The 23,092-nt window shown below is 55.5% G+C and overlaps 1 protein-coding gene across 1 annotated transcript; it reads left to right on the top strand.

Annotated features, from left to right (window-relative positions):
• The first annotated feature begins 3,371 nt into the window (after positions 1-3,371).
• On the top strand, positions 3,372-20,641 carry Npepl1 (aminopeptidase like 1). Its single transcript, XM_076851905.1, has 12 exons — positions 3,372-3,562; positions 4,011-4,196; positions 4,615-4,785; positions 7,239-7,328; positions 7,749-7,830; positions 9,312-9,454; positions 15,239-15,316; positions 17,639-17,739; positions 18,202-18,325; positions 18,647-18,823; positions 19,321-19,431; positions 19,961-20,641. Exons 1-12 carry the CDS (start codon positions 3,413-3,415, stop codon positions 20,117-20,119), a joined length of 1,572 nt encoding a protein of 523 aa, XP_076708020.1. The 5' UTR covers positions 3,372-3,412; the 3' UTR covers positions 20,120-20,641.
• Positions 20,642-23,092: the final 2,451 nt, after the last annotated feature.

Genomic DNA, 23,092 nt, shown 5'->3' with positions numbered 1-23,092 from the left:
ATGATTGGGACATTACTGTGAACGTGTGGGCAGTGTCCTTGTTCCTAAGAGATGCACTGAGCCACTTAGGGGTGACTGTATGCAACTTACTTTAAATATATGTGCACACATACACATGTGCCGGTGAATATATATGTATATGAATGAATCTAGCCGAAGGGCATGCGAGTGCTCATTATACTAGTTTTTCAGCTTTTCCATAAGTTAATGAATTTTTCAAAAACCTTTCTAGGGAAATGTGCTTTTCATGGCAGTGAGTTCTTTTTCCTTCCCTCAGGGAACATTTAGTGCAAATCTAGGTGGCACGTCTGGCGCCACCAGTTACAAAATGTAACCAAGGCACTTCCTGATGTCCAGGAACCCTGGACGTGGTGTGGGAAGGTGCAAACATCCACTGCCCAGGGCAGTGCTCAGGAGGTTCACACGCGTGTCCCGGTTGGCTGGTCGGGACTCAGTTCTAGGCCTGCGGCTCCGCACAGTGTGATGGAGGGAGGTCATCGGAGAGACCCAGCCTCTGCTTCCTCTGTGCTCACGAGGTAGCAGGTGATTGTCAACCAGGAATGAGACCTGCCCTCATTTCACATTAGTTCTGACTGAGGTGCTACTGGCTTTCAGTTACCCGCAAGGTCAAGTGCAAACTTTACAGCTCAGTGTATATCTTAGGCGCTTGGGTGCACTTTATATCCTGCCATGTGAGCTTTGGACAATGCCCGATGGATGACATCCTTTTCCACTTCAGGACTTTGTGTGAATGTTTCCATAGGCAGGGGTCAGATGCTTGGTACACTTGAACTAATTAAGACCCAAGTCAGAGGTCTCATCCTAGTCCATGGGGCCTTCTCTATCAGCCTTCTCTTAGTGGCTGAGTTTCTGGATTTTTATCACTGTTTGCTGTGTGTGTTGGGGAGGGGGTGCGTACACACACACACACGTACATGTGACCCCCCAAAGTTTGATCAGGCCTGGAGCTATTCAAAACTCATGTTCAATAAATGTATGTTGAGTGTAAGAAGAGATGAATGAAAATGCTAGAAATCATGAAACCTTTTCTCATAGTGGATATAATGGAACTGGGAACCTCCTGGAGCTCAGCGGTGTCTAAACAGGCATTAGATTCTATGTGGGTGGACTCTGGCATGAAATTAGCATATAAATGCACATTTCAGATACCTGGAGCCATCTTACATGATGTGATTGCAGAAACCTGTCCTAGAGCTATACCAAAAACACTTCCTAATAAGTCCCGGAAACCGTGCTCTGATTTCTTCCAGAAGTTTCCAATCTTTTCCTCTGTTTCTAAGTTAGGTCTGAACACCCGGTAGAATATGGAATGGGTCCCAAGTCATCAGAAACCTAAGTTGCTCCTTGGGTTGTGTTAAAGATCTGCTCATTTATTTTAAACTTTCATTTTTTCAAAGAAAATTAAATAGAGGTAAATTTTTCATTGACAGTGAAATATATACTAAGTTGTGGATTATACCTTTATAAAAAATTATCTAAACAACGTGCTGCCTGTCTTGTTTATGTTAGAGCCTGTGAAGTCTGCAGGGAGAAGGGGCAAGTACTTTCCTGGAATCTATTTGTATCTGTCACAAGCTGCATCTTGAGGAATTGGCAGGCATTTGAAGTGGAATAATTCCTTAGCGTTCTGTTTGGTTTGGATTTCTTCAATTCAGGAGTGGCTTAAAACGAGAATCAGAAATAGTTTCTTCTAACCATCGAACAACATTTTCCTCTTGCATTGTGTGTAATAAGTGTTCGACAAATATTGGTTGAATTGAATCATCTTGTTCCTTCTTGCCTGGGGGCATTGAGGTTACCCAGTCTATTCTTAAATATGGGAGAATTCTAGAAGGAAAATTCTCCAACCTGATCTCCACTGACAGCTTCTCTCTTCTCCCAACTCCCTGTGCAGAAAAACTGTCAGACCTGGCTTTCTGAATTGCTTCTGAAATCCCTCCTCTGTTTGCAAAAGTCGTTAGAGTGAACCAGACTCCCGCACTCACATCCACCACCCCCCTCCAGCTCTGCCCTCTGGCTTCATAGCCCTGGACATACTCTGCCTTTGTGTTTTCTCTTGGGGTTTCCAGAAGCCTGGCCTGTGGAAAGTCCTGCCTCACTCATGGGGACACACTCTGGTCTGTCACCCTCTAGGCAGATCCCCCAGCTGTCTCAGCCCCCTCCGGAGTGCCATGCGCCTGTCTGCAGTGTATTTGCAAACAGAAAAAAAGAGTGATAGATCTTCATGCCGTTCTTAGTACCCTTTACAAATGTGTGAAAACATTCGGCTGCTCTAGAATCTTTTGAAGAAAATAAGACCCAATTAGTGTTGACTTTTATGTCAGAAAAGCCTGGGTTTCAAAGGAATTCCTTTCACTCATTCCACAGCTATTTGGGGATGCCTGCTCTGAGCTGGGCACTGCAGGACAAAAGCAGACACAAAGGCCTGGCTTCAGGATGCTGCCACTCCAGCCTCAGTAGCTGCTAGGAGGTGGGGTGGGGGTGGCCCAGCCTCCTGGGAAGTAGGACAAGAGGGTGCAGACAGGGAAGATGGAAGGTGGCTCCTGGGCCATGACAAGAGGGGTGGGGCAGCTGGGAGGTCAGTGGTGGAATATCATGTGCCGAGTTGCCTTTGCTTTTTTGTTTGTTTTCAAGATGGATGAAGAAGAAATTCAAAATAAGAGGAGTGATGTACAGAACTGAGAAGGGTGCCGACAGCCCTGAGCAACCAGGCGGAGGGAAGGGGGGGGGGGGTAACAGATGGCTATTTTAAAAAAAAAACCCTGAACCTTGTAGAAGTCAGGACCTCCACCTCCACCAGGTCTTCCTATTCCGTCACCAGGGGCCCTTGCACCACTCAGCAAGTGCTCCCAACCCATGCAGAGGGCCTTTCCTTCCCAGAGAGATGACTCAGGTGTGGGTCTCCTCTGCCCAAGTGGGGTAGAAGGCTGGAGGGGCAGCTTGCTCCCACTGTCACAAGTGGTGGGCTGAGGAAGGGCCCCCAGCGGGCAGGGCGAGCCTGCATTTCTCCTTGGCCATTTAGAAGCAGCGGCCTGGAAGGGAACCCAGGTCCACATCGCCCCTCTCACGTGCATGGGTGTGACTGGCAAAGTGGGGTCTGGTCACCGTCGAGGAACCCACTGTTTGGAGGGCAAGGCCTCGAGAGCAGTTGGGCGCTGGCCTGGGGCCAAGACCGCGGTGGGCCGCCCCGCCTAGGGCCTCGCGTCCGCGCTCCCGGGGCCTGGCCAGGCCCTCCCGGAACCTCGGCGCCCCGGCCCGCGCCCCCTCGCGCCCCGGGCGGGCCCTGCACGTCTCGCGCGGCCCGCGGCGGGGGAGGCGGGGCGGGCGCGGGCCGGGGCGGCGCCGAGCGGGCCGGAGCGGGGCGCGGCGGCCGGCGGCCGGCGCGGGGAAGATGGCGAGCGTGGGGCTGCAGTTCCAGGCGAGCGCGGGGGACGCTGACCCGCAGAGCCGGCCCCTGCTGCTGCTCGGGCAACTGCACCACCTACACCGCGTGCCCTGGAGCCACGTCCGCGGGAAGCTGCAGCCCCGGGTCACCGAGGAGGTGAGCGGGCCGCGGCCGCCATGCGCCCGGGAGCCAGGCCCGGCGGCGCGCAGGCCCCGCCCGCGGACACAGCCCGCCCCGGGCCCCGCGGTCCCGGACGCCGGCGCCGGCCTGGCCTGCTGCGCCCGCGCCTCCCGGCCTGGTTCCCCGGACGGACGGACGCGCAGACCTGGCTTGCAGAGCCGGCCTTCCTCGTGGCATCTGGCCCCTGACCCCGTTCAGTGGAAACTGGCCAAGCCCTACCGAGTTGGTGTCCAAGTGTTGAATCAGAGGGGCCCCTGACCGTCTCTCAGGCCCAGGCTTGATCCCACGAGGGTGGGAAGTGCCAGCCAGGGACACACAGCTCCCACTTGCAGGGTGGGGCGCCTGGGAAGTGCTGGTGAGGCAGGCAGGGCCCGCTCCCGCGGCTGTTTGAAGTCTGGTCTCTCTTGTCTCCCTTATGATCTAGCTCTGGCAGGCCGCTCTGGCCACACTCAACCCCAACCCCACGGACAGCTGCCCCCTCTACCTGAATTGCGCCACTGTGGCAGCCCTGCCCTCCAGGGTGAGCAGACACAACAGCCCCTCCGCCGCCCACTTCATCACCAGGCTTGTGCGGACCTGCCTGCCACCTGGAACCCATCGTTGCATTCTGGTGAGTGCCTCTGAGAAAGGGCTGCTCTGGGAGCTCAGGGCCCTCTATGGACAGCAGGGCATTCTGGCCCCTGGGACCTCATATCACAGTCCCTGCCTTGTAAAAGGTCCCAAGAGACCAAATGATTTACCCCAGGTCAGTGATACCAATCAGAGGCTCCAGCCTAGATTTCCTGAGGCTAAGCCTCATGTCCATGCTTCCCTGTGTCTGGTAAGCTGGTGGCCAACATCCTCTTGCTTATGGAGCGAGAAGTGCTTCAAGTCACTCTGAAGGCACCTGAGGAATGGGATCACTGGGGCACCCATTCTGCAGGACTTCATCTGGAGCTGATGTTGGGGCTGCTCTAGAAAGCAGCTATGGGTGGCCCCGTGGGGCCCCCTGGTCCTGGGCCCCACCTGCCTCTCTCCCTGTACTGCAGATGGTCTGTGAGCAACCAGATGTCTTCGCCTCTGCCTGTGCCCTGGCCCGCGCCTTCCCTCTGTTCAGCCACCGCTCAGGGGCTTCTCGTCGCACAGAGAAGAGGACTGTCACAGTGGAATTTTTCCTAGTGGGACAGGACAACGGGCCAGTGGAATTGTCCACTCTGCAAGTGGGTGTCTGGAGGTGCATACCCTGTCCCTGGGCCCCCAGGAGCTCTCCACCTGAGAGATGCTGCCCCCTCCCAGAGGAGGACACTGGGGCTGCTGCCATTTCTGGGTGTCCCCTGGGGGCAGTCACTGGGAGTCCAACATGGGAGGCACTGTTTTCAGGATTCTATTCTGGCTGGGTTTACACAACCACCCCCTTATGCCTGTATGGCGTCACCCTTCCCAGAGCACTTATACAGATGTTATTCCACTTGGTCCCAGGATGGTTCTTTGCAGGCCAAGCTGGAAGCACTTCCAGCCTCTGAGCCTGTGTATGGGCCTGACCTGAAGCCCCTGGTCCCTCATAGCTGCCCTGACACCACTGCTGTGGCCTCGCCTCACTGGGCCACCTGCTTCAGCAGCCAGACCCAGTCACCTGCCTCCTGCTCCAGAGCTTCCCTTTCACTTCTGTCTCAGGAAGGCCATCGCCTTCAGCCTGGTGAGACTCCCTCTTGGCCCCCCGCTTTGTCTGCAGCTCCTCTCTGAGCCCTGTAACGTCCCCTCCATAGAAGGAGGGAACATGCTTCTGTCTCTGCCATTGAATCAACCTTATTTCTCTTCATCTCCAGAATTTTAAATGACATAGTCCAATTGTTTTTCTTAATTCCCTTTATTTACCCACCACCCAAACCTGGGTTTTGCCCCCTTGCCAATGTTTTTAAGGGTCCTGTCTCTGGACCAGAGCCTTGTCCCTTGTCCTTGAGGCCCCCACCTGTTGGGAGCCAGCTTCCCATTTCATGCTGGGTGGTGTCAGGCACTCTGGGCCCCCCTTGCTCCCTGCTCCCTCTGTCTCCAGGGAGTTCTTCTGAGCTCCAGGCCCACCATCCCGCAGACCTCAGACTGGATTCCCCTTTCCCTCCCCCTCTCGCCCACCCTGATCCTGTGCCCCACACTCCCATCTGCCTCCTGCTCAGCTGTCCCTCAGTTGTCAAATGTATTCAGGGAGTGACATTCTGTAGCCTTTACACAGCTTTCTCCTTTCTCCTTACCAGGGAACCTCCTCAAGCCCCCCCTGCCCCCCGCCCCCGGGCTCTGAGTCCTGTGGTTGCCCACTTGTCTGATGCTTTCATGGATTAGTGTGTGGTCACCTGATGTGCTGCCCTTGAGTCCCTTAGGCATCTTTGGACCCCCAAAATCTAGGATGATGCCTGGCACATAGTAGGTCCTTACATAAGTGTGGACAGAATGAATGAATGGCCCTGCTCTTGTGATAAGGAGATAGGCCTGCATGCTGTGCCCTGCCATCCCTTGCTTTGCGCCAGAGCTGAGCTTGGTGGGGCCTGCAAGGTCACGGCTGCCTCCCTTGAGGCCAGTGCTACTGCACTGACGCACTTCCCAGACAGGACAAGAGCTGCTGACAGGCGTCAGGGACCGCACATCTCATATCCGAGCTGTCAAGTCCCAGGTCTCTACCTTTGAGGCTTCGGGGTTTAATTACCTGGGACAGGCAGTGGCTCAAGCAGCAAGCAGACAGGGCGGGGGCGGTGGCCAGGCTATTGGAATCGACCTCGCGCCTGCCCTCTGTGACGTGCAGGGCCCTGGGGGAGCTGATGATGAACTCGGTGGCCTGCACCTGCAGGCACCGTGCTGCTTTTCTCTTAATATCCTTTCCTTGCGGCCAGCGAGGAGGCCCTGATGCAGCCAGCTGCCTGAAGCTTCTGAGGCTTGGGGTGGGCAGTGGGAACCACTGTGGGGCAGGGGTCCTCCAGAGTCTGCTGTGGGCAGACAAGAGTGAGCAGGCGGGCGCAGGTGGGAGAGCAGCAGGTCTCTGGCCTTGTGACCTCTGCTTCTGTGTTCCTCACCGGCCCCTCCCAGTGCTTTCTTGGGTGCTGGGTGGACACATAAGGTCCCTGTGGTAGGGCTCAGTCCACTTCCTCTCTCCCAAACCCTGTACCCAGAGCATGCTGTCCAGTGACAAGGAGAACAGGGCAGTCGGAGCTGCATGCCCCCAGGAGCCTGTGACACTCACATGGGGTCCCTGTGGGGGTAGCACCTCCAGTGACTGGGGAGTGGGTACAGGAGGAGGGTGGCCGGAGTTTGAAGGTGAAAGAAGGGTACTGAACCCAATGAGGCCAGAGGTGGCTGTGCCCAGCGTGCATTCAGTGTCCTTCAGATATGGCAGGATGGCGGCAGGGGGATGGAAGTTTTGGAAAGGATCCTGAATAGGAAATCAGGGCGTTGGGCCTCAGGGCTGTGCAGTGCTAGGGGTCTGGGTGGTCACCATATAGAACTCTCCATTTGTGGGTCCCAGTCTCAAGGAAGGGCAGATGGGCCTTCCTCTGTCTCCCACCTGTCTCCTGTGCCTGGGAACCTCTGGTGCCTTTGGGCTCCTGGGGAAATGGATGGGGAGAGGGTATCCTCTCCCCCCTCCCCCCAGGTCCCCAGCCCCTGTGACAGTCTTTTTCATTTTTCCTAGTGCTTAACAAATGCCACGGAAGGTGTGCGACTGGCTGCCCGCATTGTGGACACGCCCTGCAATGAGATGAACACTGATGCCTTCTTGGAGGTTTGTCCCTGGCCTTTGCAAACGGTGGGGGCAGGGGGGCAACTGGGGTGGGTGTTGTAGACCCCAAGCAGAAGCAGCGAAACCTGGGGCTGTCCACACTCTCTGACCTGGCCCTGGAATCCTGAGGCTGTTTCCCATGAGGTTATTATGCTGTCCACCCAGCTCCGAGACCGCAGCCTCAGCAAAGGGCACTGGGAGGACAAGGCCTGCCTTGAGACCCCAGCAGGCCCACAGCCATGAACTGCAGGGAGCTGGCGAGGGTGGAGGGTGCGACTTCATCACAAGAGTCCCAGCCGCTGGCCTCCATGGCTGGCTCCTTTCCCACCACATGGGTGTTGGCTCATTGCAGGCCCCAGCCTCGCTTTAAGGCCAGCCTCCTCATGGTCTCTATGCTGTTGCTTTTTCCGTGAACGTGTCCAGGAGATCAACAGAGTCGGAAAAGAGCTGGGGATCACCCCAACCATCATCCGCGATGAGGAGCTGAAGACAAGAGGCTTTGGAGGTGGGTGCGGGCTGCAGCCCCCAGGTGGGGGCCTGGTATGGGTAGCCAGAGCCACTTGGTAGCAGGGGGCCAGCGAGTCACATGGTGAATTGTCCCAAACTGCATCCTGTGTCTAAGCCCAGGCCAGAACCTGGGAAGCAGACCATGTCTGGGGGAGGGAGGGGCAGCCGTCCAGGTTCTGATGCACATTCTGGAAGCCGCTAGGCCCAAGTCCTTCCCTCCAGCAGCCTCCACACCCTGTGCATCCCACTCCCAGGCCAGCTCAGCAGGGCCTCTCTGTTCCTCGAATACACAAGTTCACGTCCCAGTCAGGACCTCTGTGTGGGTGGCTCTCCAGTGGGAATCCTCCACCCAGGACATCCTGCGGTGGGGGCTGTCCTGCCTCTGTCTCTGTCCCGCCTCGCTTGCAGGAGCACTTCCTCAGAGGCCTCCCCTGACTGCTCAGGCCCTCCTCCCACTGCCTGGGAACCAGAGAAAGGCCTGTGCCTGGGCTGCCCGGGGGCTTTCCCAGGGCTGGGGGCTGGGGTTCCGATGCTGTAGTTACCTGTGGCTGCCAAACAGATTAGCCCCCAGGTAGCTGGCAGCGGGGGGCAATAGACAGCTTCCCACACCTCCATGGGGACTTGGGGATGCCTCCGTGGCCCAGGGCCTCTCCCTGCTGTGCCCTGTGCCTCTCCACGGGTAGCTCACAGCACAGCAGCTGCCCTCAGAGCTGGGCTCTAGGGAGAATGAGAGGTGGGAGCCCGCTTTCTTGTCATCTCATCCCAGGGGAGGCATCTTGTCACCTCTGCTGTGCTCTTGGTTAGGACTTGCCCATACTGCACAGGACGTGAATACCCAGTGGAGGGGTCACTAAGCGCACCCACAGACACATAAACCAGGAGGTAGAAGCCTCTTAGGTTGGAGCAAGTTTCTCAGAGGTGGCGTTTGCCTTGGGTTCTGCGGGAGCTTGTCCGGCAGCCACCATGACCTCTTGACTCAGTGGCCCAGGCACCAGGGGATGTGGCCTCTGCCCTTGGAAGTTCTGTTTTTCTTGGGAAAAGTGGCATGTAAACCCGGGGGGTGAGCAAGGCATGAGTTGTGGGAGTGGGCTGCGGCAGGCAGTACAGGATTCCCAAGCAGGCAGGCTCAGGGCCGGGGGATGAGTGTGGGCCGGGTGGCCTTGAAGCATCATGCAAGAATCATTTCACTCTGGGAGCCTGTTCGTTTCCTTTTGGAAATGATACAGTGTTTTTTTGCTCAGCGGATTTTCTTGCCTGATGATACTTTGCACAGGGTCACTCGTAGCCTCAGACATTGGAACTAATTTGCACTCCCAGGTCCCTTGCAGGCTGGGGCAGGAGGGAGCTGGGCCAGGGCTAGAGCAGCACAGCTGTCCAGGAGAGTATCTGTGAGCCAGTATCCGGGGTGGATGTGCCCAGGGCCTTCTGGAGTCCCTGCCTGTGCAGCCTGCGCTCACCCTCCTCTCCCTACTCCGACAGGGATCTATGGGGTAGGCAAAGCTGCCCTGCACCCCCCAGCTCTGGCGGTCCTCAGCCACAGCCCGGACGGAGCCACGCAGACCATTGCATGGGTGGGCAAGGGCATCGTCTATGACACCGGGGGCCTCAGCATCAAAGGGAAGGTGAGGTGGGTCCTAGGGTTGGGTCCAGGCCAGCTCATCCTGCTCCCCCAGAGCGGCCGTAGGGAGGTAGCCAGGTTCCCCAGAGCTCAGAGTTGGGCTGATTTAGGGAGGGAGTCCATGAGTCTTTTCCTTTTCTGAGAAGGAGCAGTTTTGTGGGGACATTTGGAGCTCACGCTCACACTTGGTACAGGACACAGGAACAGCAAACCCTGGACAGTCGCCAGAGGGGAGCCACAGAAATGGTGAAAGGGTGAGAAGCAGGGCCAGGGAGATCAGGCTGAAGAGCTGGCAGGGGGGTCTGCCATGTCTCCTGGTCCACCCCAGGTTTCCATGAAGGAATGCTGTGTGGCGGGGCTGAACAGGGCCTCTCAGAAACAGGTGCTCCACAGATGCGAGGGAAGTGCTTCTTATGGGGATGTGCTGAGTGGCTGTCCATGGAGAACCTGTGATATGGCTTCTCGAGGGCATCTCCGGATGCCTGAGCAATGTCAGCGCTGACCTCCACCTGTGTGGCCAGCACTCTCCACACAGGTGTCCATCTGGGCAGCTGACTTGGCACACTGTGGACAGCCACTGTGCCCAGGCCTGGGCTGGGCTCTCAGGGAAGGTCTGGGAAGGAGCCAACTGGGAAGGGAGTACCTCGACTCCCTAGGAGACCCAGAAGAGGGCCTAGGAGAGAAAAGGGCAGTGGGGAGAGAACAAGCTCTGCTCATCCAGAGAAGGCCTCAGGAGCTGGCCACAGCCAGAGGGCCCACACATGCATCCCCTTGACCATATGGTTTAGAAATTGAACACTTCAAAACAGGAAAAGTTCTCATAAAAGACTGGATTCATCATCATTTGTAAACTCAGAAGTTCTGGATTCTCACCTGGTACATTCCTCCGGGACTGAGTGGTGGCTGCCTCGTGAGCACAGCCTCGGTCCCTGGTTTGCCGCAGGCCCCTCCACTCCCTGTTGCCTCCCTGACATTGATCCAGTGTTGGTTGGTGTTTAGGGTAGAGACTTGTGCTGCTGTGTTGAGTACTTCCTGCATACCTAAAGTATTTAATACCTGGAGTGGATGATTGTTTTTTAATATCCCTCCTCTAAAAAAACAAAATTATTTTCAGGACTAATCAGGAAATGAAACTAATAATAATGGTTTAAAAATAGCCCCACCAATAGTGAACACTCTTTTATTGAATTCCATACATATTAATATGCTAGTAAAGAAATTAAAAAGAAAATAAATATCCCAGTACAAGTAAAGAAAACAGCAATGCACAATACTTTAAATATCATTAGTGTATTTTTTTTTATTTTTTTGGTGGTGCTAGGGATTGAACCCAAGGCCTTGTGCATGTGAGGTGAGCACTCTACCAACTGAGCTACATCCCCAGCCTCTCATTAATGGATTTTTTAATAGAAAAAAACCTTAAGCCTCCACGTTGGTCTGTTGTAATGGACACTGTGCTCGAGTGTTTGGGCCTCGGCTTCTCCGGGCTTACCTTCCTCACATCAGCCTTCTCCACTCATCCGTGTCCGACAGGCAGCCCCAGCTCCTGTCTGTCTTTAGTCATCACTGGTGCAACAATGCTGCTAATTAGATTGTGAGGCATTTGGGTCAGGTGAGGTGATCGAGGTGCAGATACTGAGGTCCTCACCACAGGACTCAGCGGAGATTGCTGGACATCCTGTCCCACAGGACATTCCACAAACTGCAGCGCTGGCCATGCTCTCGGTTCCCCAGGATCCACTCTAACAGCTTTCAAGTGTCTGTGGACAGAATGGCAGAGGGAGAGGGGACCAGCCGGGGCCCAGTCAGCAGAGCCAGTCCCTAAAACCCTTGCCAGGAAACAATCTTCCAGTGGCTGGCAGGTGGGCAGGGGTGCAGCTGGCCAGCGTGTCCTCCTGTAGGAGGGCACTGCCCAGGGATAAGTGAGGAAGAGATGGGCACAAAGCTTCAAAGACATGGTTAAGATGCGGCAGACACCAAAGCAGTTGTTCACGTTTCGACCAGCCACGGGTGTTCTTTGAAAGAAGTCTTTGATTACTGACACCTTAGAGACACCAGTGCTCAGTTATACTAACAAGGAGGCCCACCGTGAGCCCCTCACAAATACTTTTAAATCCTGCACAAGCCATGTGCCCCCACCGGGTACTGGCTGCCTGCCCTGCACCCACACTCCCTTGCTGTTGCCCTGGGCAACTGCTTCCGGGCCTACAGAGGGTGGCCTCTCTTCTCCTGGGATCCGATGCTCATTCTTAAGGTTGGCTTGTTGGAGGGCCAGAGGAAGACACAGGGTTTCTTCCTGGGAACATTCTCCTGCCCATGGCTCTAACTCTGCTCCTTTGGGCGCCTAACTCACCTGTTTGGCCTCAGACAGGTGGTTCCAGGGAGGCCTTGGTCTCAGGAGAGCTAGAAGAGAAAACATCATGGGGTACCTTCCATGGCTCCAGGTCATTCTCCAAAAATGAGACAGCCCCAGCCTCCTTCTAAGGTCAGAGTACTGTGCAGGCCCTGTGCTACATGGAATGGCCCAGTGCCCAGAACCATCCACTTTGAACTTGTCCACCTGAACCCTGCACTTAGAACTGTTAATGAGTTGGGCTTTTCCTGAGCCTTACTAGGCTGGGCTCTGGGCTACTCACTGAGGCAGATTCAAGTCAGGACCTGAAGGTACCCACAACCTCACCTAAGGACTGGTACAAAACTCAACACAGGGAGCAACATAGCGGCCATCTCAAGAGCAAATGGTGCAGCAGTTGCCCTTCTCAAAAAGCAAGCTGGTTGGGGCCAGCAGAGCTCCCAAGTTTGCAAGAACCATTGCAATTTCATTTGCAGAGATTTCAAAGGCAAATCAGGATCAGCATGGAATAGCAAGTCTCAGATGTTACTCTGGACCCCTTTATACTCTTAAAAAGTATTAAGACCAAAAGAGCCTTTGTTTATCATGTATCTGAAACTCAAGAACCAGTAGACTTTTTGGTAGAGCACACTATTGACATTGATAGTGACACCTATTAATACTTATTAATATCACTGTGCTAGAAATTAAAACTGAGATGTGTAAAATATCTTTATAATTCATCTGAAAACAACACAAATCTGTTACACATTAACATAAGCAGAATAATTTTATGAAAAAACTCCAAAAATTTTTAAAAATGTAATAATAAGGGTAGCATAATACATTTTTGGCAACTCGCTAGTATCTGCTTAATAGAAGTCAGCTGGGGTCTGTATCTGCCTCTGTGTCCAGTCTATTGCAATATGTTTTATTCATAATATATTAAGAAAATCTGGCCTCACACATTTTATGATTGGAACAGGGAGAAATATGTCAGATAATCATAGACATTCTCTGCTATTACACCAAAACTCGACAAGTGGTATTTTCTTAAAGGTTGGTTATGACATGAAATCTCTGTGCTCTCATCTGCTAGTTGTTGAGCCTTAGATGTGTGTTTGTCATATCATGCATGGGTCATTTGGAGAATATGGGTTCACAGAGGGAGTTTTAACACATCTAACTGTATACTTTCAAAAGCTCAGATTTGCTGATGTCACTGCCCAGCTCATCAGAAAAATCCTTGTGTCAGGGGGAGCCCATCAAGTGGTACGTGGACGTTTTCCAAGGTTCTGATCTGTGCTTGAGAACTCAAGAGTTACCATTGGTGATAACCAGTGTTGGCTGTTTGCTGGAGATGAGAAGCTCACTTTGTTCACTTTAGAAAATACCTGCCAGATACCTCCATCTGAGTGCCTCCCTTGTCTGTTGCCCCTGGGCAGAGTGACTGGTAGAGCCCTTCTCAAACAGAGGCCACAGAGCTTCTGCTGGGACCAGCCACCCTGGCAGACACAGCAGCAGTGCCTTGGCCACATAGAACAGTGATAGTGCTTGCACTTGGGGTCGAGGTCTCGAAAATCAACTGCACTGCTCCAGCAAGGGACTTCCTCAGTGAAATTTCTTTTCCTGGATGGCCTGGGGAGGAACCCAGTGACTCCTCATTCTCTTGGGCTGTGGCTGTGATCCTGTGGGGGGCTCCAGCTCTTTCACCCTCCCTGGACTTCTGCATCATTAGTTAATGAACAAAAAGGGTGAATGACTCTAAGCATCACCAGGAACATCGCTTCTTTTATAAAGATGGAAAGGACACTCAGGGGCTGGTAGAACTTTGTGCAATCAATCGAGCTATATTCGTGAACCTGGCAGTTTTCTGCCTATGATTGGGAGGTGGCACAGTGACACCTGTGACAAGGACATGCGATGTTCCAAGGACATGTGATGTTCCGAGGACATGCGATGTTCCGAGAACAGCCGTCTGGAGATGGTTTCTGTGCAGGTCGTTTTGAAATGGTTAGATTCCAGACCCAAGGCCCCGTTTTTCCATTTATACAGCCCCGTGCCTGCCCAACAATTAGGGCGGAAAGACAGTTTGTTTTCAGTAGTGCTAGATGGATCATTTCCACTCAATTATAAAAGCAGCTCAGTTTATATCTAAAAATACTTTCCACCAAAATTCAAGACTCATGTAATACAATCAGGGCTCAAGAATCACTCAGTGAATTTGAAGTTCAAATCTTTATGTCTGAGCACCTGTTGTTAATTTAAAATATGAACTTGTCAGTTACAGCTGGGAACCTATAAAATGTAGACGTGTGTAAGTACTCTTGCGGTTGTAGTTTATGGAAGTGGCTCTCCCGTCCTTGTGGGGCGTGTCTCTACCTAGGGCTCCAGGACCCAGCTCAGTCAGGAGATGTTGAACTGTGGAGGAAGGTGGAGCTGGCCCTTTCTGATGGGATGCACTGACATTAGGGTGACCAGGTTGTGCTGACAGCTAGAGGTGGGGACCAGGGACAGGAGGCACCCACCCAGAGAAGCAGCAGAAAAGGGCAGACAGCCAGGTGGAGGTGGCGCCGGGAAGGTGCTGGTGGCGGGTAGGGGCAGGAATTGAGAGGAGTGTGAGAGTGTGTTGGGCTGGCAGGTCAGAAACCAGGGTGGGGTTCTGCTCAGGACAAGTAGACAGGCTGCCGTGCACCCCAAGCTGTGCCTGGAGAGGGAGAACCCCCAGGGGAGCCTTCAGCAGCCTTGAGGCTTACTCTGCCAGGGCTCTGCTGCTGGGAGCCAGAGCTATGCAAATGCCAACTGCCAGGCTGTTGTACGGGGTGCTGGCTGGGCAGCAGCCTTCCCTACCCTAAGTGTGTGGGGCAGGAACCTGCAAAGTATGGAGAACACAAGCGATTTGGCTCATTGGTGAGCTCATCACCTCAGGATTCCGAGTCCAGGAGGGACCATAATTCTGATGGCCACCTGGAAGCCTGGTCCAGACCCTCCATGCTGACCGGTATCCCCGAGGGAGCCATAGAAGCTTCTTGCACCTTGGTTTCTTCCTCACAATTCAGGTGGAGAAGTGGATATAAAGAGGCCCTGCCGATAGACCCAGGCTGACATGGGGGCTGGGTGGCTAGATCAGTGTGGTGCTGGTGTGCGTGATGCTCCACACGGCGAATCCAGAGCTCTGGGTGGCTTCTTGATCTCCCTACCACCCAGTTACCACTTGGCAGTTCCAAACTCTACTGAAACAAAAGGGTGCCGTTTCCTCCTGCTGCTTAGAGAATAGCTCCTTCGAGAGTCAGTGTCATGCATCCTGGGCGCACTCCATGGCCTGGCCTCAGGTTCTCGTGGGCTGGGAGCCCTGTGTGGGGCTGTGCAGGTGGGGTGGGGGCTGCAGGGGCAGCTGCCAGCTGGACTGCATGTCCCCATGAGTCACTCTCCTGCCCCACTGTTGTGCTACTGCAGACCACCATGCCTGGGATGAAGCGGGACTGTGGGGGTGCCGCAGCTGTCCTGGGGGCCTTCAGAGCTGCCGTCAAGCAGGTGAGTGAGACCCCACCCTCTGTAGGTGCTCGTTCTGGGCTTTCCTGTGGGCTCTGCCCTGCCCTTTCCACTCCAGCCCCAGCCAGGGTCCCTCCTGTGTCTGCACAACTGGGCCCGTCCCTTCTCTGCACTTGGGTCCTTCATGGGTCCCAGAGCTTCTCTTCTTTTATCAGGGCTGCTCTGGATGATCATGTCTTCCTCAGACTGTGAGAGCCTGAGGACAGGTCCACCCTGCCCACTACTCAAGGCCTGGCTTGGATTGAGGGAGGCTGGCCTAAAGCCACGTGGCATGCAGTAAGCATGATCCCAAAGAACGGACCCTGGGCTGAGCCCCCCGCCCAAGTGTTCCAGTCATTCCACCCACAGCCTTCTGGGCGTCGACACTCTTCTAGGAAATGTCTCCCCAGGATTGACTCCCCCACTCCCATGCCCAGCCTGCTTCCTCCCTCACTTTGGTAGAAACTCAAGACTTGACCTTGCCTGCTGGCTGTGATCACTCTTGGGTGACATCCTGGGAAGCCCAGAAGTCCCAGAGCAGTAAAACATGCTTATTAAACAGAGTGTGCCCTGGGTGTCCTAAGCCATAAGCTCCTTATTGCAGCTTTTCCAAGGCAGCTTTTGAGTCTGAGCCCTTTAGTGACACTAGATACAGGATGTTCTTCTCCCTTAGGCACAACCTGAGAAGGCTGGTTCCTCGGGGTAAACTTAAAATTGAAAAACAAAAACCCAGAAGGTCTTGACACAGTTGCTGGCTCAGACTGGTCAGGTGTTCCACCTGTAGCCTGCATGGGAGAAGAGCCAGAGGCCAGTGCGGGGCCTCCTGGTTTTCTGTGTGCCTCCCGTATGGCTTAGGTGGCTCCCTCTAACAGTCGTGCAGCCCGGTCCGTGGGTACATGGGAAGTACAGGATGCCAGAGGTTGGAACATCCCAGAGTCCCTGCTCCACTGTCAGGCTGGCTCTTGCCTGTGCCCTGCTAGTGCCACATGTGGATAGGGTCTTCTAGGGCTTACAGGTGAGCACTGCTGTCCTGCGGAGCCCAGGTGGGGGTTTTGGAGAAGGAGCAGGTGTCTGTGCTCCTTGCTGGCTGGAGACTAACAAGGAAAGCGGCCAGCATTCAATAAGGCCCTTGCCTGGCGCAGCTGCTGGGCTGCAGGTGGTGACACCAGACTCCTACTGCCTGGCCCTTCCCTTCCTCCCCACAAGACCTCACTGGCACATCCAGACCTCACTTCCCTGGAAGATACGCATATCGGAAGGGAGCTCAGGGAGCCGGCCCAGCTGTAGGGTGCTCACTGTGGGAGAGTTGGAGGGATCAGAGGGCCATTTACCCTGACTGCTGCTCCAGCAGGGTGCCCTCTGGCACATGGGACAGGCTGGCTGGAAAATGCCGCAGGTAGACTCTTTCCAGTTTGAATTCCCTTTTCACAGGAAGCCGCTTGGCAGTTCACACTGATGCGTTAGTGGGCAGCCATGAGGGGTGCCAGTCCTTCTCTACCTGCAGGGGCCATAGCCAGTGACCTAAGGGGTGCCAAGGGCCCTGCTGTAGATAAAAATCCCCCTCCCACAGGCGCCCTGGATACAGGCTCCATGTGGACACTGCCGTCCACCTTGTTTGCAGTCTCCTGCCGGCCTCAAGAAGGAATTGCCTCAGTGAGAGCCATGAGATAAATAATGATTTAGTGACTCAGCCCACAGAGCAGCCTTGGAAGCCCCATACCCACCCTGGTGGGGATCAGCAAATGAATGGAGAATAACCAGGGACCATTTCTTACAGTGGGATTCTGATCACTAACCATAGAGGGAACAATGGGAATAGGAAATCATCTGGCCAACACCACAGTGATCATTCTTTCAGGGACAAATGATCAACAGGTGTTAAGAGTGGAGCGAGGAAGCAGGTGGGAAGCAGGCTGGTTAGAGGCCCGTGCTCATTGGAGCATGGCACTTGCTGTAGCCATGCGCAACTCCAGAACAGGGACACAGTCGAGGTGTGCCTCCTGATACTGTGCTCCGAGAAGGACACAGCTCTCCGGTGGGAGTCCTGCTAGAACACATGACTGCAACGTAGTCATGAGGAAACCCACCCCAAACCCCGGATTTAAAGTGCCAGACCACACAGGTTCCAGAGGACAGGGGCTCAGGAGACGTACCCATGAGTGCACTGGTGGAGCAGGTGGAATCCCATCAGGTCTTGCCTGGAGCTGCCTGCCGTGCACCTGGGAGCTTCTGTCTGTCCGTCTTTGAGTCTAAGAGCTCCTGGCTGGCCTTATCCCTCCTAAGCCTCCAGCTGTATCTGAAGCCTCTGCCCACTTCTCCCTCCAGGGTTTCAAAGACAACCTCCATGCCGTGTTCTGCTTGGCTGAGAACTCAGTGGGGCCCAATGCCACGAGGCCTGATGACATCCACCTGCTGTACTCGGGAAAGTAAGGCTGGACTTCCCCTTCCCTGGTCCCTTGCTGCCTTTACCCTCTAGTGTGCACTTGTGGCCTTCTTCCCAGGGTCAGGCCAAGTCAGCCGTAAATTCAGCCCAGGGTGGCAGGAACTCCACCCTGATGCCATCTGTGCTGCCCTGTAGGGGGACAGGGTGTCCCTGCCTCCTAGGGAAGGATGGGGATGGTCAGGAATCTTGAGGGACCAGGAGCTCTAAATGGAGTCTCTGTGGGGCTGGGGTGTGGCTCAGTGGTAGAGCACTTGCCTAGCATGTGTGAGGCCCTGGGTTCAATCCTCAGTATCAATAAAAATGATTAAAGAAAATAAAGGTATATGTCCATCTACAACTAAAACAATATTGGAAAAATAAATGGAGTCTCTGTGGTCCCAGAGGGGAGTCCCCCTCGTCACCCCAGAGAGCTGCATTCCTGAGTGGGCTCTCTGCTGACCCCCAGGACAGTGGAGATCAACAACACAGACGCAGAGGGCAGGCTGGTGCTTGCTGATGGCGTGTCCTACGCCTGCAAAGACCTTGGAGCAGACATTATCCTGGACATGGCCACGCTGACCGGGGCTCAGGTGGGTGCCCCAGGCTTAGCTGTAGCTGCTGAGAGGCTGAGGTGGGGAAGGCAGGTGGGCTGGGGCTGCTGGCACCAAACTTCTCACCCTCAGCTGAGGTGGCAGGAAGGGTTTGTGCCACGTGGGTGAAGAGGTCAGCTGGGACCCTGACCCCTAGCCTGTCTTCCACAGTCTCCAGCTCACATTGCTGTTTCTTTCTTTTGGGTTCTCACACCTCTCTGTTGGTTTCTTTGTTTCCCTGTCTGCCTCTCTGTCCCTCTTTTGTCTTTTGTGTTTCTCTCCTGCCCTCCTCCTGATTGCTCCTGTGTGACGCTGGCCCAGGGCATCGCCACGGGGAAGTACCATGCAGCCGTGCTCACCAACAGCGCAGAGTGGGAAGCGGCCTGTGTGAAGGCCGGCCGGAAGTGCGGGGACCTGGTGCACCCCCTGGTCTACTGCCCGGAGCTGCACTTCAGCGAGTTTACCTCAGCCGTGGCTGACATGAAGAACTCGGTGGCGGTAGGTCTGAGGCTGGGGGCTATGCCCAGACAGGTGGGCAGGCCATACCCCCACGGGGCTCATGCTCCCTGGAGACTGTGCCCGGAGCTGCAGAGCAATGCTGGGGCTCCTGTGAGGTGGGTCAGGGTACAGTTGCACGTCCAGGAAGAGCCTGTTCAGTTCGCAAGGCAGACGGGCCTCTCGCTGGCCTCCCTGCCACTTGTGGGCTCTGTACTCACTCCTGGGTCTGAGTCAGTTGCCACATTGGGTCCCCTACTGCTCCCCCTGTCCTGGAGTGGAGCTGACTCCTCAGCCCGTGGCTAAGGCCCTCCAGCTGGACCTTAGCCTCCCCTCACATGTGCTGCAGGCCACATGGGCTCCTTACAGCCATGGGGGGGCTCAACCGAGGGATGATGGGACAGGGCAGACAGGGCGGGAGACCCCACAGGCACCTGGGAGCTACCCAAACCCCTCCTGCTGCTGGGAACAGGAGGTCACTGTGCATCTGGCCTCCGCAGGACCGTGACAACAGTCCCAGCTCCTGCGCAGGCCTCTTCATTGCCTCACACATCGGCTTCGACTGGCCTGGGGTCTGGGTCCACCTGGACATCGCCGCACCAGTGCATGCAGTAAGTGCCTTGGGCCACCCCGGTGTCCTTGCTAGGATACTCCCCTGCCCCACCCCTCCTTGCTGGCCTGAGCCAGCCCCTCCTCTTGTCCTTATGGAGCCTCTCTGTCTCCAGAGCTGCTGACGGAGCTCAGTCTGTGTCAAGGGTCACATTGTCCATGGCCCAGCCTCCGGCCAGCTGTGATACCCCCCCACCTCTGGTCTCTTCATCCCTGGGAATAGAGTGTTTGCCTTGTGTTGTCCCTCCTAGCTACGCCATGCTCAGCAGGGAGCCCAGGACTCTCCTTCTGACTCCTCCCCATCCTGAGCAGATCTGGGGGTTCAGGAACAGCACCTGGGGGTGTGCCCAGGGCCTCACCCATTCGTTGGCCCTGGGGGTGGCAGGACGCCACTGGGAGGCCCAGGACTCTGGCTGTGCTCCAGGATCCCCTCACCAAGAAAAGGCCTGGAGGAACCTGCCTCAGTAGGCTGGTCGGCCAGGGCCAGGAGGAGGCTGTGGGAGCTCAGGGTTTCTCCCCCCTCTGCCACAGGGTGAGCGAGCCACTGGCTTTGGAGTGGCTCTTCTGCTGGCACTTTTCGGTGGAGCCTCTGAGGACCCCCTGCTGAACCTGGTGTCCCCACTGGGCTGTGAGGCAGAGACACAGGAGGGTACCGTGGGTCGGGACTCCAAGAGACGCAGGCTCGTGTAAGACCAGCCTCCCGCCTTGGCCTGGAGGCCAGGCTTTTTACCTCACTTTGCACTGATTAATTTTAAGCAATTTAAAGATCAGACCTTAAGATGGGCCTTGGTGGGTTTTTGTGTGTGACCAGGTGGCAACGGAAACAGCTCCTTCCCACGTCTTAGAAGATAGCTTGGGGCTTGATGGGGTCCAGGGAGGGGCTGGGGTGGAAGCATTTGGGGTTTGTTTCTGTTCGAGCTATCTGCAGGTCTCCTCTGTCCGCTTCTGCAAACTGTGCTTCCCCTGCACCCGGGGGCCCGTAGCACCACCTGAGCCCAAAGGCTGCCCACCTCTGCCTGTGCTAAGTCTGGCCCAGATCCTGCTCATGGCAGCTCCATGCTGAAAGCTCAGGCCCTCGCTCCAAGTGACGCCTCAGGGGCATTCAGCCAGCCCACCCCCAGAAAGATGTGACTGGCTGCCAGGGACCCCACTCTGTGGGGTAAGAGGAGTCCTCCCTGGCCCTGTGGAACTCACTTGAATTTTAAATAAATATGACCACACCACATCCTGGCTTTGTCTCATTCTTTCTCCCACACCTATGTCTTAAAAGCAGACCTGGGGTCTACTGTGGTAGGGAGGCTCAGGCCACCACCAGCTTCTTCCACTAGCTCTGGCTTTTGAGATCCAGCCAATCAAGCTCCTTCTGCAGACAAGAGCCCTGGAGTCTGGGGTGGAAGATGGCGGCTGTCAGGTCCAGCTCAGCTGTTCAGGTTGTCTGAGCGTGTACAGCACACACTAATGTGGAGGCTCTATGGACTTTTAGGGCTCTTCCAGGGTCCCGCAGCCTGGAGGGTGGGCTGTTCTGGCTCCCTGCACATCCCAGGCTGTGTTTCCTTGGCTCTAACCTCGCTCTGAGCACAATCCTAAGCAATGTAGGCTGGACTCCTGGAAACCAATCCTGGATTCAGAGTCTGTCCCTCATACCTGGGGCCCAAGGAAAGCAGATATGGAAGCCAGGTTCCCACAAGTTTGGATGACAAAGTCTGTTACCTTTTGTCTTCCATCCCAGTGGAGCTGGGGAAGAGATTAGAACTTAGGTCCTGACAAATGGGGAGGTGGCAGCCACCTTTTCCATGAGGGTCGTGGGAATGAGGAACCTGGCTGCAGGTCTGGAGGGCTCACATCTCTGGCTGTGTCCTGAGCCCACAGGCCACCTTGCTCCAATCGTCTCTGGACCCCAGGTCCCTCCACAGCTCTGGAAATCAAGGTGACTCTGGACCTGGCCTCAAGCAAATATTTATTAACTGCCTGCTGTATACACTTCCCTGGCTCCAAGGCCCAATCCTGTCTGAGAAAACGCACCCCCACAATAATAGTAGTTGTGGGCAGCGGCCACGTGAGGGGGAGACAGCAGGCTCCTGAGCACTGGGGAGGCACGGCCAGTGGCTGGAGGGGCTGGGAGCCTTCACGGGTCATTAGCTTGCTTAATGGCTTGCAATAGGCAGCTCTTGCCCGGCTTTCCTGAGACACCCCAGAGGAGGCAGAGGTCACCGAGGTGGTCTGGCTCCTTCTCTGGGGCAGCTGGCATCATCCGCTCCCCCCGCCAGGGGGCTGCTGCTGCATGGATACAGGATGTAGGGTCAAGGAGCAGGGGAGGAACTCAGTCTCCCTTGTGTGGACACAAAGGCAGCCTCAGGGCCGGGACCCAGCTGGGGACCAGCTGCAGGCCCAGGGTCTGGCCTGCGTGCCCGTGTCCGGGAAAGTGGGAGCCAGCCAAAGGCCTTACTTTCCTGGGGGCCAAAAGGCTTTAGGATGCAACGGCTGCTTGCCCTGGCTCCCCTGGAGCCCTGGCAACAGGGTCACAGCAGTTGGGCCACTGGCGGGAGCATGGACGCCCTCTCGGGTCCACTTGACTGTGGATTCCAGCCAGCGGCCTAGAAAATGAGCTTGGTACTTGGGGGCTTCTCAGCTCCTGCCCACCCAGTCTGTAGAATGGGAAGCTGTGTCGGCTGAGCAGGCCGTCCACACTCCACAGAAATTCTCATAGGGGCGAGGGGTGCCAGGGAAGTGCCCCTGGGTGAACCAGGCCATACCCACCATCACCAGCAAGAGCAGCCCACCACCTGTTCTTACTCCTCTCGCCTCCGCACACTGTGTCCCTCCCTGGGGCGCTTAAGAGCCCATTGATTCCCCTTCATTTTTCTGTGCCACCGAAAATGGAGGAGACAGAATTATTTCAAAGAAGCGACTCAGACAGAGTGATTTTACCAGAGAGCGCTGAGGATGGGCCTCTCAATCATCTAGAGAACAAAACCCCAGCTTATGCTGTAGATGAAGGTGCCTCCAGGCCCTGCAGGCTGTTCTCAACACAGCGCCTCCACGGGCACAGCGGGCCCCCTGTGCCCCCAGGCCCCCAAAGTGCCCCTCCTCGCCACCTGCTCAGGGTCCTCTACCTGGGCCCTTCCCCCACCCTCCCACCAGCATCTCCTGCGGTCCAGGGCTTGAGGGCTGCTGGGAAGGACCTGTCTTGCCCCCAAAGCCCTCGCTCAGGAACTGGTCTACGATCCCCATGGGCCCCCACCACCCAGGAAGCGCTGCCGAATGTTCTACCGCCAGGCTCCACCCAGAGCCTCCGATCAGACTGTGTACCCTGGTGAATTAGTGTTCGGCTTTTTTGTTTATTTGTTTGTTCTTTAACAAAAGATTGTTTTGGTTTGAGATTCAGCAAAAACAGACACTGCATTCAGCTTCCTCTCCATTCAGGACTCAGTAAATTAGTTGTTTTGCAGTCTGCTTCAAGTCCTTGCCTCAGATGAGCCTCCAACAAGATAATGCGTTTAAAAGCCCTTGGAAAAATACCAGCCCCACGCACACAGAGGACACTGTCATTGCGGGGCTCTCAGAAGACAAGGCCTGTGGCTCGCCACCCCCACTCTGGGTCCAGAAAACAGTCTTCCATGTGGCCCTGGGGAGGGTCCAGGAGGGAAGTGGGTGTCCTTCATG

The sequence above is a fragment of the Callospermophilus lateralis genome, chromosome 3 (assembly GCF_048772815.1).
Source record: "Callospermophilus lateralis isolate mCalLat2 chromosome 3, mCalLat2.hap1, whole genome shotgun sequence".
Lineage (NCBI taxonomy): Eukaryota > Metazoa > Chordata > Mammalia > Rodentia > Sciuridae > Callospermophilus > Callospermophilus lateralis.
This window is presented reverse-complemented; position numbering and strand designations above follow the sequence as displayed.

Excerpts from the sequence above, each read along its gene's own strand:
- Npepl1 (XM_076851905.1), top strand. The coding sequence starts at position 3,413 with ATGGCGAGCGTGGGGCTGCAGTTCCAGGCGAGCGCGGGGGACGCTGAC. Across the intron at positions 4,786-7,238 it reads TGGAATTGTCCACTCTGCAA|TGCTTAACAAATGCCACGGA; the intron begins GTGGGTGTCTGG and ends CATTTTTCCTAG. Across the intron at positions 15,317-17,638 it reads TCAGAGCTGCCGTCAAGCAG|GGTTTCAAAGACAACCTCCA; the intron begins GTGAGTGAGACC and ends TTCTCCCTCCAG.